This window comes from Rutidosis leptorrhynchoides, chromosome 5, assembly GCF_046630445.1.
Source record: "Rutidosis leptorrhynchoides isolate AG116_Rl617_1_P2 chromosome 5, CSIRO_AGI_Rlap_v1, whole genome shotgun sequence".
In the NCBI taxonomy this organism is placed as follows: Eukaryota; Viridiplantae; Streptophyta; class Magnoliopsida; order Asterales; family Asteraceae; genus Rutidosis; species Rutidosis leptorrhynchoides.
Window position 1 is genome coordinate 82,998,772 of NC_092337.1, and position 14,533 is coordinate 83,013,304.

A 14,533-nucleotide genomic window follows, 5' to 3' on the forward strand; every position below is an offset into this window, starting at 1 on the left:
AAAAACTCATTTTGTTTAGGTTAGGTCTTGTTGTTGCTTGTTAGCCTTGTTTGAATTCGCTATATTGGTTTTACTTGATTTTATTAGCCGTCAATGTTATTGTTTTTTTGGAAAAAAATCGATACACGTAGAAAAAGAGAGAACATTATTGGTGATGAAAACCCCTCTAGTTCATGGCCTCGTAAAACTAGCAGCGCATAAAGGTGAATACATATTAGAATAAACTCACTTGAACGTTACAAATATATGTCATTGATTAATATTTATGATCGGCTCGTTGGTATTTCGTTCCTCGCTCAAGAACACATTTAAGTCGTTTGTTATACGCAGATGATTTTTCCAACGGTACTAGATGCCCGGCGTCCTTAATCGAATCCAACGTGGCATTTTCACCCAATTGCCTGTAGTAAATAAAACGACAAAACTATAATATAATTATATTGAAAAATAACATAACTAGAAAATCTAATTTTAATCTAAAATTAAATAAAATGTAAATTGACGTACAAATGCACCCCTAAAACCTAGCTTTTTTACAAATAAATATCGGGCTTACTTTTTCATAGTCGTCGCAAGATCAAGGGTGAAGATAACGTCATCTTCCGCCCACAACAAATGTATCATCTACAATAATTTGTTTTTAAAAATTAAGTTTGTGAAATCAATGTTTAACAATGAAATTTTGACTAAATATATTGGAAAAAGATTCTCACTACCTGAGAAAAGTGAGTATCACTTGCATCATTGTCTGGAACAACTAAAGCTTCCAACAGTTCGTTTCTTTGTTTGAGATTTGTATACATCGTCTACAAATATTGTAACATAAATAAAAATATTTTAAGCCAAAATCAAATAAAAGAAACTTTTAAATGTCAAAATATGACAGTTATAACTTGTAATGGGATGTAAGCAATGTTGTAAAAACCGGTCGAGACGGGTGTCGCAACGATTTTACCATGTTACCGTTGCAACGGACCTAGAACCGGTTAAAAAAGGTAGACGCTTGAAAAACGGTCAACAACGCCAAAAAGATGGTCAACAACGGTATAAAGAAGGCCGAGACGGTCGAGATGGGGCCGAGACGGTCGAGATGGGGCCGAGACGGTCGAGATGGGGCCGAGACGGAGATTGACCAAAGTTGACTTTCTGAATAAATTTCAAAAATAAACATTCCAAACATAAATACTTCAAATTAGAGGCAAATATCCGTGTATACTTTGAAATGTTTAAGTTTGAAATAATATATATAAAAAGTCAATGTTGGTCAGCATCCGTTTCGACTCCATTTTTTCTATTACGACGCTTTAAGGTCCCTACCGTCCGACCCCGTCTCGCATCTTTTTCAACCTTGGCCGTAAGTACTCGACAATATAATTAATTTATCTTTTATCAATTCTAAAATTTGAGAGTACCTCAAGAATGTCTCGGTAAACAAAATCAGGAAGCCATGGGAAATTATAAAATGCAGCACAAAACAAATATTTCAACCCATCTACTGTTTCGGGCATCAAAAGATCCGACCATTTTGTGATACCAAGTCGTTTATATGAATCACGGCTAATAGATTCAGTTAACTCAATAACGGTTGCAGACATGACCATAGACTTGACCAATTTCGGGTACATTTTAGCCATCTTGAACCCAACCATCCCACCATAACTTAACCCTACCAATGTCACTTTCTCAACGCGCAACTTCTCCAACCCTTTAGCCACAAACCTCGCTTGAAAACTAGCCGACCTTTCAGTACTATCGGTGATTGAACCACCGAAGAACAAAAAATAGGGCACGTAAACCGAATAATCCTTGGTTAAGGCCAAAACTTGTAAAAACCATGTGAAAATACCATCTAACCCGAATGAATGAAGAAGTAGTACCGCGGGCTTGTTTGGTGGTACATAAACAAAATCTCCGTCATCATTTTTGGTGACGGTTTCTTTTGGAACCCAGATATTCATCAGGGTTCCAAGCTCTATTTCCATAGTTTGCGGTGTTAACCCTGCTAGTTTTACGAGCCCGTGAACTACAGGGGTTAACACCACTATCGTGTTTCCCATTTTTCGGCTGTTTTAATATGTTGATGGCAAATTAATGTGAGATGTTTATAAGTACGTGTTGAATAGGTTCAAGTGCATGTATATATAAGAAAGAACTAAGTGTACAACAAAATTAACTTGTTCAAGCTGTCCATAATAAATAAATTGTAAGTGTTCAAGTGTTGTGTCTATATATATGTTATATGTATTTTATTTTATATAATTATAATTATAATATTTATAATATCTAATAAAATAATATGTAAGTAAGTCAACACTCTTATAGTTTTCTAGATATCCAGCTTGAGAAAATAATTGAAAATTAATTTGATATATAAAACTTACAAGTATGAAGTGTTAACCATAAGTTTTATTAACCGCGTCATGTTTCTTTTTTAAGGTAATTAGTCAACATTGCATACTTTTATTTGCCACGCACGAATGTGATATTTTGACCATAATCACAAGTATTTATCAGCTAAAATCCTAAGACAAATAAAAGTTGCTTGACAGTAACTTTTTAACAACAAAGGGATCCTAATAGAGTTTATAACGCAAAAGGATTAGAAATTTGTCTCCATGAAATATTAGCCACACCTAATACATTTTTGTTGCTCCAAGTAGCTGAGCCATCAACCAACAGATTAACTATCCGAAGCATTTACAACTACGTACTGTCTCATTGCGCTACCTCATATTTTTGTATTCATCTCGCGGGAATAATTAAAGCTACCGATAATCACGATTCACGAGCAGCTGATTTGAAATAAAAAAACACATGTTTGAAGTTGTTAAATCGATGAAATGTATATATAGCTTTATTGAACCGTAGCGCGTGTTCGATCTTTAGGTATGTCGAGAGTTTTACCATTGAGTCTCGGGTTGTAATCAACCCTCCTTTGTGCAATTATGATCATCGGGTACGTCGTATAGGTCGGCATGTCACACATGAATTTTCACGAACATTCAACTCTTGCGGAGTGCATTTCGTGGGTTGCCAAAAGTAATAGAGGGTTATGTTGTCCCTGCCAATCTACACTTTTGAGAAAGATTGTAAGTTATGTGACATACAAAAATTAATTTATGTCAAAGAGCTAAACAAATTCAAGTGTGTCTAGTACCAATACATCAAGTATTTGAAACAAATAAAAATGACTAATAAAACCAAATTGTCAATATTCATATACAACCAATTTTTAACAATGGACTGGTAGCGGCATGTGTTGGGTGCATGAGATTGCGATGCCTTCTGAATTCCAATCTCGATGGGGGTGTTTTTCCTAGAGGTTTTCCTATAATGCAATATGTTTTGCTGTTGATTATGAGTTTCCTCTAGAATAGATGTACTCTGAATATGATTGGGTGGTTCTACGAATGGTGGACCGTAAGTTTCTTTTAAAGGCGGTTAAAAGATGCATATACATACTTTTTTTTTTTGAAAGGCAAGTATTATTAAAACTTCAACGAACGTACAACCAAAAGGGGATTCTTACAAGCATGAATCACCCAAAAACACAAAAAAGAAACTACGTGGGATGTATAGACAACATCTCCACATCAACAAACTATACAACTCGACCAAATATATATGGATGCGACATACACGACTCTAGACGTTAAAATATCACGACATATTAAGATACAAACTAGGATTAGAAATCCAAGTCAACCAATCAAACTTTCTACCTTTTGATCTCGAAGTAATCCACTCGAACGTTTTTGCTTGTATCTCGTTTAAAGCCATCGGTGTGTTCCAACAATTACCATGAAACACCATTTTGTTTCGGTTTTTCCGAATTAAGTACATACAAATCCAATTCACCGCTTGCCACAATTTCTTTCCAAAGCTCGAAGAGGAGACATGATTCGGCCCGGAGCAATTTGAGATGTCGGTAATGGTGGTGCTTGAAAAATTGCCCAAGTTCCACCATTTATGTACCCGATCCCAAATCTCAAGCACGTTTTTGCATAGTATAAGAGAGTGGTCTACGGATTCAACGACATCGTTACATAATGGACATAGGACATCATTTAAATCAATACCTCTCTTGTCGAGCTCGATCTTAACGGGGAGCCTTTTTTTAATAGCACGCCATACGAAAATCTCGATCTTTTAGGGAAGAGGTTGTTCAAGAGTGTTTCTTGATTCGACGTGAAACCTGCAAGTACCTGTTCATCAATAATTGAGGAGAGCTTTTTGACCGTCAAAACCCCACTCGAAGCTAACCTCCAATCCCACGAATCACCATTCGACTTGTTGCTGAAGGAGAAGTCCGAAATGATTGACCAGAGACTGATCAGTTCACCATTTGTCCGGCCTGTGACTTCACGAGACCAGCTCCAATTAAATATCTTCTGCCCGCCTGCAACCGAGATACGATCTTTTACGGAAGCCTCTTTGTCACTCTCTAACCCGTACAGCCTCGGAAAAAGGATACATAACTTGTCGGATCTGACCCAGTGTTCATGCCAAAACGACACTGTACCACCATTGTGAAAACCCGGAAATTTCCGACCAAATTTAAACTTAATCTTTATATGTTTCCGACACGATAAGCAAAGTCTGTAATATTGATTCTCAAACTTTTTGAACTAATGTTATATATTCAGTTAACCTTTGACTATTGACCGACGATTCACGAACATCTATTTGTATATATATATATATATATATATATATATATATATATATATATATAAAAAATATATATATATATACAATAAGTTAGAATATTAATTATTCATAAATAACTTGCAATGTGTATTTAAAAACTGATTTATGTATATTAAATAAAGATATATACATATATATAATTTCAAGTTATTTAGTAAACGATAGTAACATTCGTTTATTGATTCGATTGATATTTAGATAAGTTAACTAAAACGTTTAAGATGAACAAGTAAAACACTAATTTACTACAGTATTTTCGAATTGCTACGGTACCCGAAAAGCTACAGTGTTTTCGAAAATTACTATTTGATACAGTAAAAATGACTTTACTACAGTAAAACACTATTTGCTACAGTAAAAACGACTTTGTTACAGTAAAACACTATTTGCTACAGTAAAAACGACTTTGCTACAGTAAATACTATTTGTTACAGTAAGACACTATTTGCTACAGTGAACACTATTTGCTACAGTGAATAATATGTCGACAAACAAGGAAACAAAACATATTGGGTGTGTACCAGCTAGCCATGCGATCGCATGGCAAATGGGCATGAAACCCATGCGATCGCATGGGTGTAGAAATCAGCAAACATCTATAAATTGAGGAGTCGTGCACTGGTTACACACACACATATATTTCTATCTATATTACTCCGTATGTTATTTATTTTATTTAAATTATTAATATTATTATTATTATTATTAAGATTAGTATTATTATTAATCTTATAGTTAGGAGTATTATTATTATTACTTATACATAAAATACTACGACGAGGTTCTGCTCGCGTGTTTATGAACTGGGTTTTCAAATGGGTTAGAGCTAAGGAAATTACAGGTTCTAGCTATGGAGGTTATGGGTAATGTTCGGGGGTATGCTTGTGAGGTAAATCTAGTGTTTATCATCTTCGTTGCGTCTACGTTTCCTACAATATTGAATCACAATATTGATACGTGAGTATTCATATCTTATCTTTTATAGATTAATAGTGTATCCATGTCTAGTGCTCAAGTATATATGTTTATGCATGCTTGTATGCTTTAATTTTGTCGTTAGATAGTTTATGATGAATCACGAATTTGATACATATGCTACTAATATAAAGTATATGATATGCATGTTTTTGGAAAGCTGGCGAAAAATTATTAACTTTTTATTTAGAAATCGCGTGATTTCGATGAACGGATTAAAAGATATGGTCAACTGAATTATGGTTAACGTTAATTGAAATTGTGTTTGAAACTGTAAATTAATATTTAAACAACTTGTCTATGAGATTGATAAATTGGATTTTCAAATATTACTAATCGAGTAAATGAAATTCTATATAAGGCACGTCTCGTCTTGTTGAGCAATAGTCAAAGTTGACTGTCTTATCATGTTTTAAAGCTTTATAAACACTATAATCTGATTTTACAAGTATTGGAAAACTATGTGAAATAATAAAATATATCCGATTGCCATGATAATTCAAATATAATATAGCTCCTGAAATAAATAATATTTTGAGTTTGATAAACTATAAATTCGTTCAATTATCAAGACTTATATTATGTTAATTGTAACGACCCGACTTTTTCGACTTGCTTTTGTGCCTTGTATTTTTGCGAAACTGCGTATTTGTGCGTACTTTGCTATCTTATACTCTGAAATCTTAATACACATGGCTTACTTTCATTTATGTGTTAAAACGTGCCTTTAAGTACGTAGGATACTTAACTTGATCACCGGAAACCTTTATGACCGTTAGTGTCATTTGACGTTACAAACAAACTGCGTACTGCGTACACGTTTAACTTTTGTCGTAATCGGAATATTATGACTATGAAATCTTAATTATTATTTCATAATAATAATTACTTGGGTTTTTGGATACTTAATTACGCGTAGTAATTTACTTATGCTTACTAGTTAGTCTTGTTGGACTTTCTACCTTGTTAGACCTTAGCCCACCCTACACTAGTTAGTGGACTATTTAATTAGCCCAATTATTATTAGCAAGTGACCCATTAATATGTAAGACAAATGTCCATTTATTAAAGGGAACATGCTAGCATTTATGTCAAGTATTATCCTTAATGTTGCATGAGATCCTAACATAAGCACCAACTTTAGACAACCATTAACCAAAAAGCAAAAGTTGGTCTCCCTTGTCCCCCCACCCATACCCACGGCCAGCCCACCCCTCCCACACCCTCACCACCTATAAATACAAGCCTTATTCCATCCATTTTACACTTGCTTTCATTTGTAATTTACACACACTCACTCTCTAATTCTTTCTCTAGTTCTTTCTCTCTCTAAAAAGTGTAAGTATTGATTTTTCTTCTTCTTCTTCCACTCTCTCTCACGAATTCATCATCATCATCATCATGGGTATAGCTTTTTAGCTTTTGATCTTGATTACATCTTGTAGATTCAAACATGGATTTAAATCCTTCAAGAACATGGAAGATTCAAGCTTTCTAGCTTTGAATCTTCACCTACTTTGTAGATCTATATCTTTTAACTTTAATCTTATTATTTTGTTATAAAGATCCAAACTTGTGTTTGTAATCTTCATGTAACTTAAAGATCCAAGCTTTATGCTTCAAGATCTTCAAGATCTTCAAGAACAACCAAGATGCAAGCTTTCTAGCTTGAATCTTCATATCTTTTGTTGGATCTAAGTTTCCTAACTTATGATCTCATTATTTTGTTATAAAGATCAAAACTTGTGTTTATGGTCTTCATATAACTTAAAGATCTAAGCTTTATGCTTCAAGTTCTTCAAGAACACTAAAGGTTCAAGCTTTCTAGCTTTGTGACCTTATAACTTGTGTGAAAAGGATCCAAGCTCTCTAGCTTAAGGTTCCATCACTTCATTTGACTTAGATTATGTTCATACTTGCTTGATTGAAGTAAAGTTTGTAGCTTTAGTTGTAAATGTAACTTGTAATTGTGTTAAGACTAAGGATATGATGTAACCTTGGTTCATCATCCATCTAAGACTCTTAAATGAGTTGTGTTCTTACTTGGTCTTAACATATTGTGTGTTGATGGTAGAATATTGGTCAAGGTGATGCTAACCCATCAACGAGTTTTACACTTGAAGCTACAAGCATGAAGGATGAGAATCGTGATGAGCATCAAGCACTAAGAACCCCACTGGAGCACCTTGCTTACTATTTTCGGGATCTGATAAGACCACCTTTGTAGTGACCTGAACTTTTCCATGTTTATATATATTAATTGAGATTGATATTTACATGATTAAATGTTTCCAACATGTTAAGCAATCAAACTTGTTAAGACTTGATTAATTGAAATAGGTTTCATATAGACAATTGACTACCCATGTTGACCGGTGATTCACGAACGTTAAAACTTGTAAAAACTATATGATGACATATATATGGTTATATATATAGTTAACATGATATTATGATAAGTAAACATATCATTAAGTATATTAACAATGAACTACATATGTAAAAACAAGACTACTAACTTAATGATTTTGAAACGAGACATATATGTAACGATTATCGTTGTAACGACATTTAATGTATATATATCATATTAAGAGATATTCGTACATCATAATATCATGATAATATAATAATTTAAAATCTCTTTTGATATTATAAACATTGGGTTAACAACATTTAACAAGATCGTTAACCTAAAGGTTTCAAAACAACATTTACATGTAACGACTAACGATGACTTAACGACTCAGTTAAAATGTATATACATGTAGTGTTTTAATATGTATTCATACACTTTTGAAAGACTTCAAGACACTTATCAAAATACTTCTACTTAACAAAAATGCTTACAATTACATCCTCGTTCAGTTTCATCAACAATTCTACTCGTATGCACCCGTATTCGTACTCGTACAATACACAGCTTTTAGATGTATGTACTATTGGTATATACACTCCAATGATCAGCTCTTAGCAGCCCATGTGAGTCACCTAACACATGTGGGAACCATCATTTGGCAACTAGCATGAAATATCTCATAAAATTACAAAAATATGAATAATCATTCATGACTTATTTACATGAAAACAAAATTACATATCCTTTATATCTAATCCATACACCAACGACCAAAAACACCTACAAACACTTCCATTCTTCAATTTTCTTCATCTAATTGATCTCTCTCAAGTTCTATCTTCAAGTTCTAAGTGTTCTTCATAAATTCCAAAAGTTCTAGTTTCATAAAATCAAGAATACTTTCAAGTTTGCTAGCTCACTTCCAATCTTGTAAGGTGATCATCCAACCTCAAGAAATCTTTGTTTCTTACAGTAGGTTATCATTCTAATACAAGGTAATAATCATATTCAAACTTTGGTTCAATTTCTATAACTATAACAATCTTATTTCAAGTGATGATCTTACTTGAACTTGTTTTCGTGTCATGATTCTGCTTCAAGAACTTCGAGCCATCCAAGGATCCATTGAAGATAGATCCATTTTTCTCTTTTCCAGTAGGTTTATCCAAGGAACTTAAGGTAGTAATGATGTTCATAACATCATTCGATTCATACATATAAAGCTATCTTATTCGAAGGTTTAAACTTGTAATCACTAGAACATAGTTTAGTTAATTCTAAACTTGTTCGCAAACAAAAGTTAATCCTTCTAACTTGACTTTTAAAATCAACTAAACACATGTTCTATATCTGTATGATATGATAACTTAATGATTTAAAACCTGGAAACACGAAAAACACCGTAAAACCGGATTTACGCCGTCGTAGTAACACCGCGGGCTGTTTTGGGTTAGTTAATTAAAAACTATGATAAACTTTGATTTAAAAGTTGTTATTCTGAGAAAATGATTTTTATTATGAACATGAAACTATATCCAAAAATTATGGTTAAACTCAAAGTGGAAGTATGTTTTCTAAAATGGTCATCTAGACGTCGTTCTTTCGACTGAAATGACTACCTTTACAAAAATGACTTGTAACTTATTTTTCCGACTATAAACCTATAATTTTTCTGTTTAGATTCATAAAATAGAGTTCAATATGAAACCATAGCAACTTGATTCACTCAAAACGGATTTAAAATGAAGAAGTTATGGGTAAAACAAGATTGGATAATTTTTCTCATTTTAGCTACGTGAAAATTGGTAACAAATCTATTCCAACTATAACTTAATCAACTTGTATTGTATATTATGTAATCTTGAGATACCATAGACACGTATACAATGTTTCGACCTATCATGTCGACACATCTATATATATTTCGGAACAACCATAGACACTCTATATGTGAATGTTGGAGTTAGCTATACAGGGTTGAGGTTGATTCCAAAATATATATAGTTTGAGTTGTGATCAATACTGAGATACGTATACACTGGGTCGTGGATTGATTCAAGATAATATTTATCGATTTATTTCTGTACATCTAACTGTGGACAACTAGTTGTAGGTTACTAACGAGGACAGCTGACTTAATAAACTTAAAACATCAAAATATATTAAAAGTGTTGTAAATATATTTTGAACATACTTTGATATATATGTATATATTGTTATAGGTTCGTGAATCAACCAGTGGCCAAGTCTTACTTCCCGACGAAGTAAAAATCTGTGAAGGTGAGTTATAGTCCCACTTTTAAAATTTAATATTTTTGGGATGAGAATACATGCAGGTTTTATAAATGATTTACAAAATAGACACAAGTACGTGAAACTACATTCTATGGTTGAATTATCGAAATCGAATATGCCCCTTTTTATTAAGTCTGGTAATCTAAGAATTAGGGAACAGACACCCTAATTGACGCGAATCCTAAAGATAGATCTATCGGGCCCAACAAGCCCCATCCAAAGTACCGGATGCTTTAGTACTTCGAAATTTATATCATATCCGAAGGGTGTCCCGGATTGATGGGGATATTCTTATATATGCATCTTGTTAATGTCGGTTACCAGGTGTTCACCATATGAATGATTTTTATCTCTATGTATGGGATGTGTATTGAAATATGAAATCTTGTGGTCTATTATTATGATTTGATATATATAGGTTAAACCTATAACTCACCAACATTTTTGTTGACGTTTTAAGCATGTTTATTCTCAGGTGATTATTAAGAGCTTCCGCTTTCGCATACTTAAATAAGGACGAGATTTGGAGTCCACGCTTGTATGATATTGCGTAAAAACTGCATTCAAGAAACTTATTTTGTTGTAACATATTTGTATTGTAAACCATTATGTAATGGTCGTGTGTAAACAGGATATTTTAGATTATCATTATTTGATAATCTACGTAAAGCTTTTTAAACCTTTATTGATGAAATAAAGGTTATGGTTTGTTTTAAAATGAATGCAGTCTTTGAAAAACGTCTCATATAGAGGTCAAAACCTCGCAACGAAATCAATTAATATGGAACGTTTTTAATCAATAAGAACGGGACATTTCAGTTGGTATCCGAGCGTTGGTCTTAGAGAACCAGAATTTTGCATTAGTGTGTCTTATCGAGTTTGTTAGGATGCATTAGTGAGTCTGGACTTCGACCGTGTTTACTTGAAAAATGATTGCTTAACAAATTTTGTTGGAAACTATATATTTTTAACATGTGAATATTATGTGATATATTAATCTCTTAATGCGTTTGATATTATATGATAGATGTCTACCTCTAGAACAAGTCCCATTGACTCACCTAATAATAATGAAGAGTCAAATGTAAATTAGAATGATTCGTGGACTGATTCACAAGTTCCCGAAGAGGAACCGGAAGAAGAGTCGGAACCGGAAGAAGAATCGGAACCGGAAGAAGAATCGGAACCGGATGAAGAAATAGAACCGGTGGGGGAAATAATAAAACGGTTAAGTAAAAGAAAATCCTCAACCAACCGACCAAGGTTAATTATGGTCAATGGTGTTTCCGCCAAGGAAGCAAAATATTGGGAGGATTACCAATTCTCCGATGAATCAGATTCCGACGAGAATTCCGATGGTGTTATAGAAATTACCCCAACTGAATTTAAAAAGGCAAAAGAAAATAATAAGGGAAAGGGCATAAAAATAGAGAAATCTAATTCCAACCCCAATGAACTTTATATGTATCGTCAACCCCCGAAGTCCTTAAGTTGTAACAATGACCCGGGAACCTCTAAACCACCAGGTTTTTCTAAACCAATGTGGATAACGACGGCTCGTATTAGGGGAACATCATATATCCCTAGAAACTTGGCAAAACGAACTAAAACCGAAGAAGAAGAAACAAGCGATTCGGAATAAGATAGTTGTATTCGTGTGGTGTAATATAAATAATATAGTGTGCTTATGCTTTATGATATATGTAAAAATTGCTTGTATTAATAAGTATTTTTTTATGAATCTAACTCTTGTCTATTTTACAGTATAAAAACACAAAATGGATAGACAACCCAATATTTTAAGAGACCTACCAGGAGACATGATTGATGAAATCTTGTCTAGAGTCGGTCAGAATTCTTCGGCACAACTATTTAAGGCAAGATCAGTTTGTAAGACATTCGAAGAACGTTCCAAGAATGCCTTGGTTTATAAAAGGCTTTCATTCGAAAGATGGGGGATATCACATTGGGAAATCCATAAGTTACGATGTGTTTACTTTGACGCATATATTGCGGGGAACCCAAATGCTATTTTACGCAATGGGTTAAGAAATTATTTTGACTCAATATATCCGAATATTTGACTTCGTGATTTAGAAAAAGCGGCTAACATGCAACATAAAGAAGCATGTTATGCTTACGGATTAGTAATGTTCGCTTCTCACCAAAGTGAGAACAAGAACATCGGGCTACAACTATTAAACAAAACGTTCCCACAAGTGACGGAGTCGGTAATTGGGGTAAGAAATGAGGTTTTTAGATTGTTACGGGACTGTTGGACATTACGTAACCCTCGTCCCTTTGACGACGTTACAACACGCTGTCTTATCAACGGCCATAACAGTTATGTTCCACAAGACCAAGGATGGGAAGTAATCCTAGTAAAACCAGAATGCATGACTTGTTTCTGGACGTATGAATTACGTGTCTTTATTGCCTTTGCTGAACGACTTGTGTACTAGCTAGAATTATCTTCACAACCATCTTGTATCAAATTTATTGTGTACTATATTTCATGATATATGTAAAATAAGCGGTATTGTAAGTTTGTAAAATATTGTGTAAAAGTTTGAACGCGAAATATTATTATAATCAGTTTTTCATATAGAATTGTAGTAGTTGAATTGTATATTAGCTACTAAGTATGAACTTAACGGGTAGGTACTACCCGAATTTAAACTTATAAAACGCTAATATGAAGAAAAAGCTTTTATAAATGAGTTCATATTATGCTACGAAATACTATTAACTACTCTTAATATTCTGTATGATTAACTTGTTCCATTTGACTATTTTGAAGGAAATGGCACCGACTACTCGACACACCGTGAATATGAATGAAGAGGAATTCCGTACTTTTCTAGCTTCAAACATAGCCGCAGTACAGGCTGCGCTACATACCAACAATAACCTTGGATCTAGCAGTACAGGAAATCGTGTAGGATGCACCTACAAAGAATTCACTGCCTGCAAACCTTTGGAATTTGATGGAACCGAAGGACCGATCGGATTGAAACGGTGGACCGAGAAGGTCGAATCGGTGTTTGCCATAAGTAAATGTACTGAAGAGGACAAAGTGAAGTACGCTACGCATACCTTCACAGGTTCTGCGTTAACATGGTGGAATACCTATCTAGAGCAAGTGGGACAAGATGATGCTTACGCACTACCGTGGTCAGCATTCAAGCACTTAATGAACGAGAAGTACCGTCCCAGAACTGAGGTCAATAAGCTCAAGACAGAACTTAGAGGGTTACGAACCCAAGGATTTGATATTACCACGTACGAAAGACGATTCACAGAATTATGCCTATTGTGTCCGGGAGCGTTCGAAGATGAGGAAGAGAAGATCGACGCGTTTGTGAAAGGATTACCGGAAAGAATCCAAGAAGATATAAGTTCACACGAGCCCGCCTCCATACAACAGGCATGTAGAATGGCTCACAAACTAGTGAACCAGATTGAAGAAAGAATTAAAGAACAGACTGCTGAAGAGGCCAATGTGAAGCAAGTCAAAAGAAAGTGGGAGGAAAACGGTGATAAGAATCACCAATACAACAACAACAGTAATTACAACAATAATCGCAACAATTATCCCAACAATCGCAACATCAATCGCAACTACAACAAACGGCCCAACAACAACAACAACAACAACAACAACAACAACAACAACAACAACAACAACAGCAACTACAACAATCATCCTAACAACAATAATAACCGCAACAACAACAACAATCAGAAGCAGCTATGCCAAAGGTGTGAAAAGTATCACTCGGGGTTCTGCACCAAATTTTGCAACAAGTGTAAAAGAAATGGTCATAGCGCGGCGAAGTGTGAGGTTTACGGACCAGGGGTTAATAGAACGAAAGGAACAAATGGTGTCGGAACGAGTAATGGCGGAGCAAGTAGTGTCGGAGCAAGTTATGCCAATGTAGTTTGTTATAAATGTGGAAAACCGGGCCACATTATTAGAAATTGCCTGAACCAGGAGAACACGAATGGACAAGGCCGCGGAAGAGTTTTCAATATTAATGCGACAGAGGCACAGGAAGACCCGGAGCTTGTTACGGGTACGTTTCTTATTGACAATAAATCTGCTTACGTTTTATTTGATTCGGGTGCGGATAGAAGCTATATGAGTAGAGATTTTTGTGCTAAATTAAGTTGTCCATTGACGCCTTTGGATAG

At 34.4% G+C, this 14,533-nt stretch overlaps 1 protein-coding gene across 1 annotated transcript; it reads right to left on the reverse strand.

Annotated features, from left to right (window-relative positions):
- Positions 1-256: 256 nt before the first annotated feature.
- LOC139848788 (uncharacterized) lies at positions 257-2,057 on the reverse strand. The gene is made up of 4 exons (XM_071838483.1): positions 1,413-2,057; positions 717-806; positions 557-624; positions 257-401 (listed from the first exon to the last, which is right to left on the reverse strand). The coding sequence occupies exons 1-4, from the start codon at positions 2,055-2,057 to the stop codon at positions 257-259; spliced, it is 948 nt and encodes a 315-aa protein (XP_071694584.1).
- Between the last annotated feature and the right edge of the window lie 12,476 nt (positions 2,058-14,533).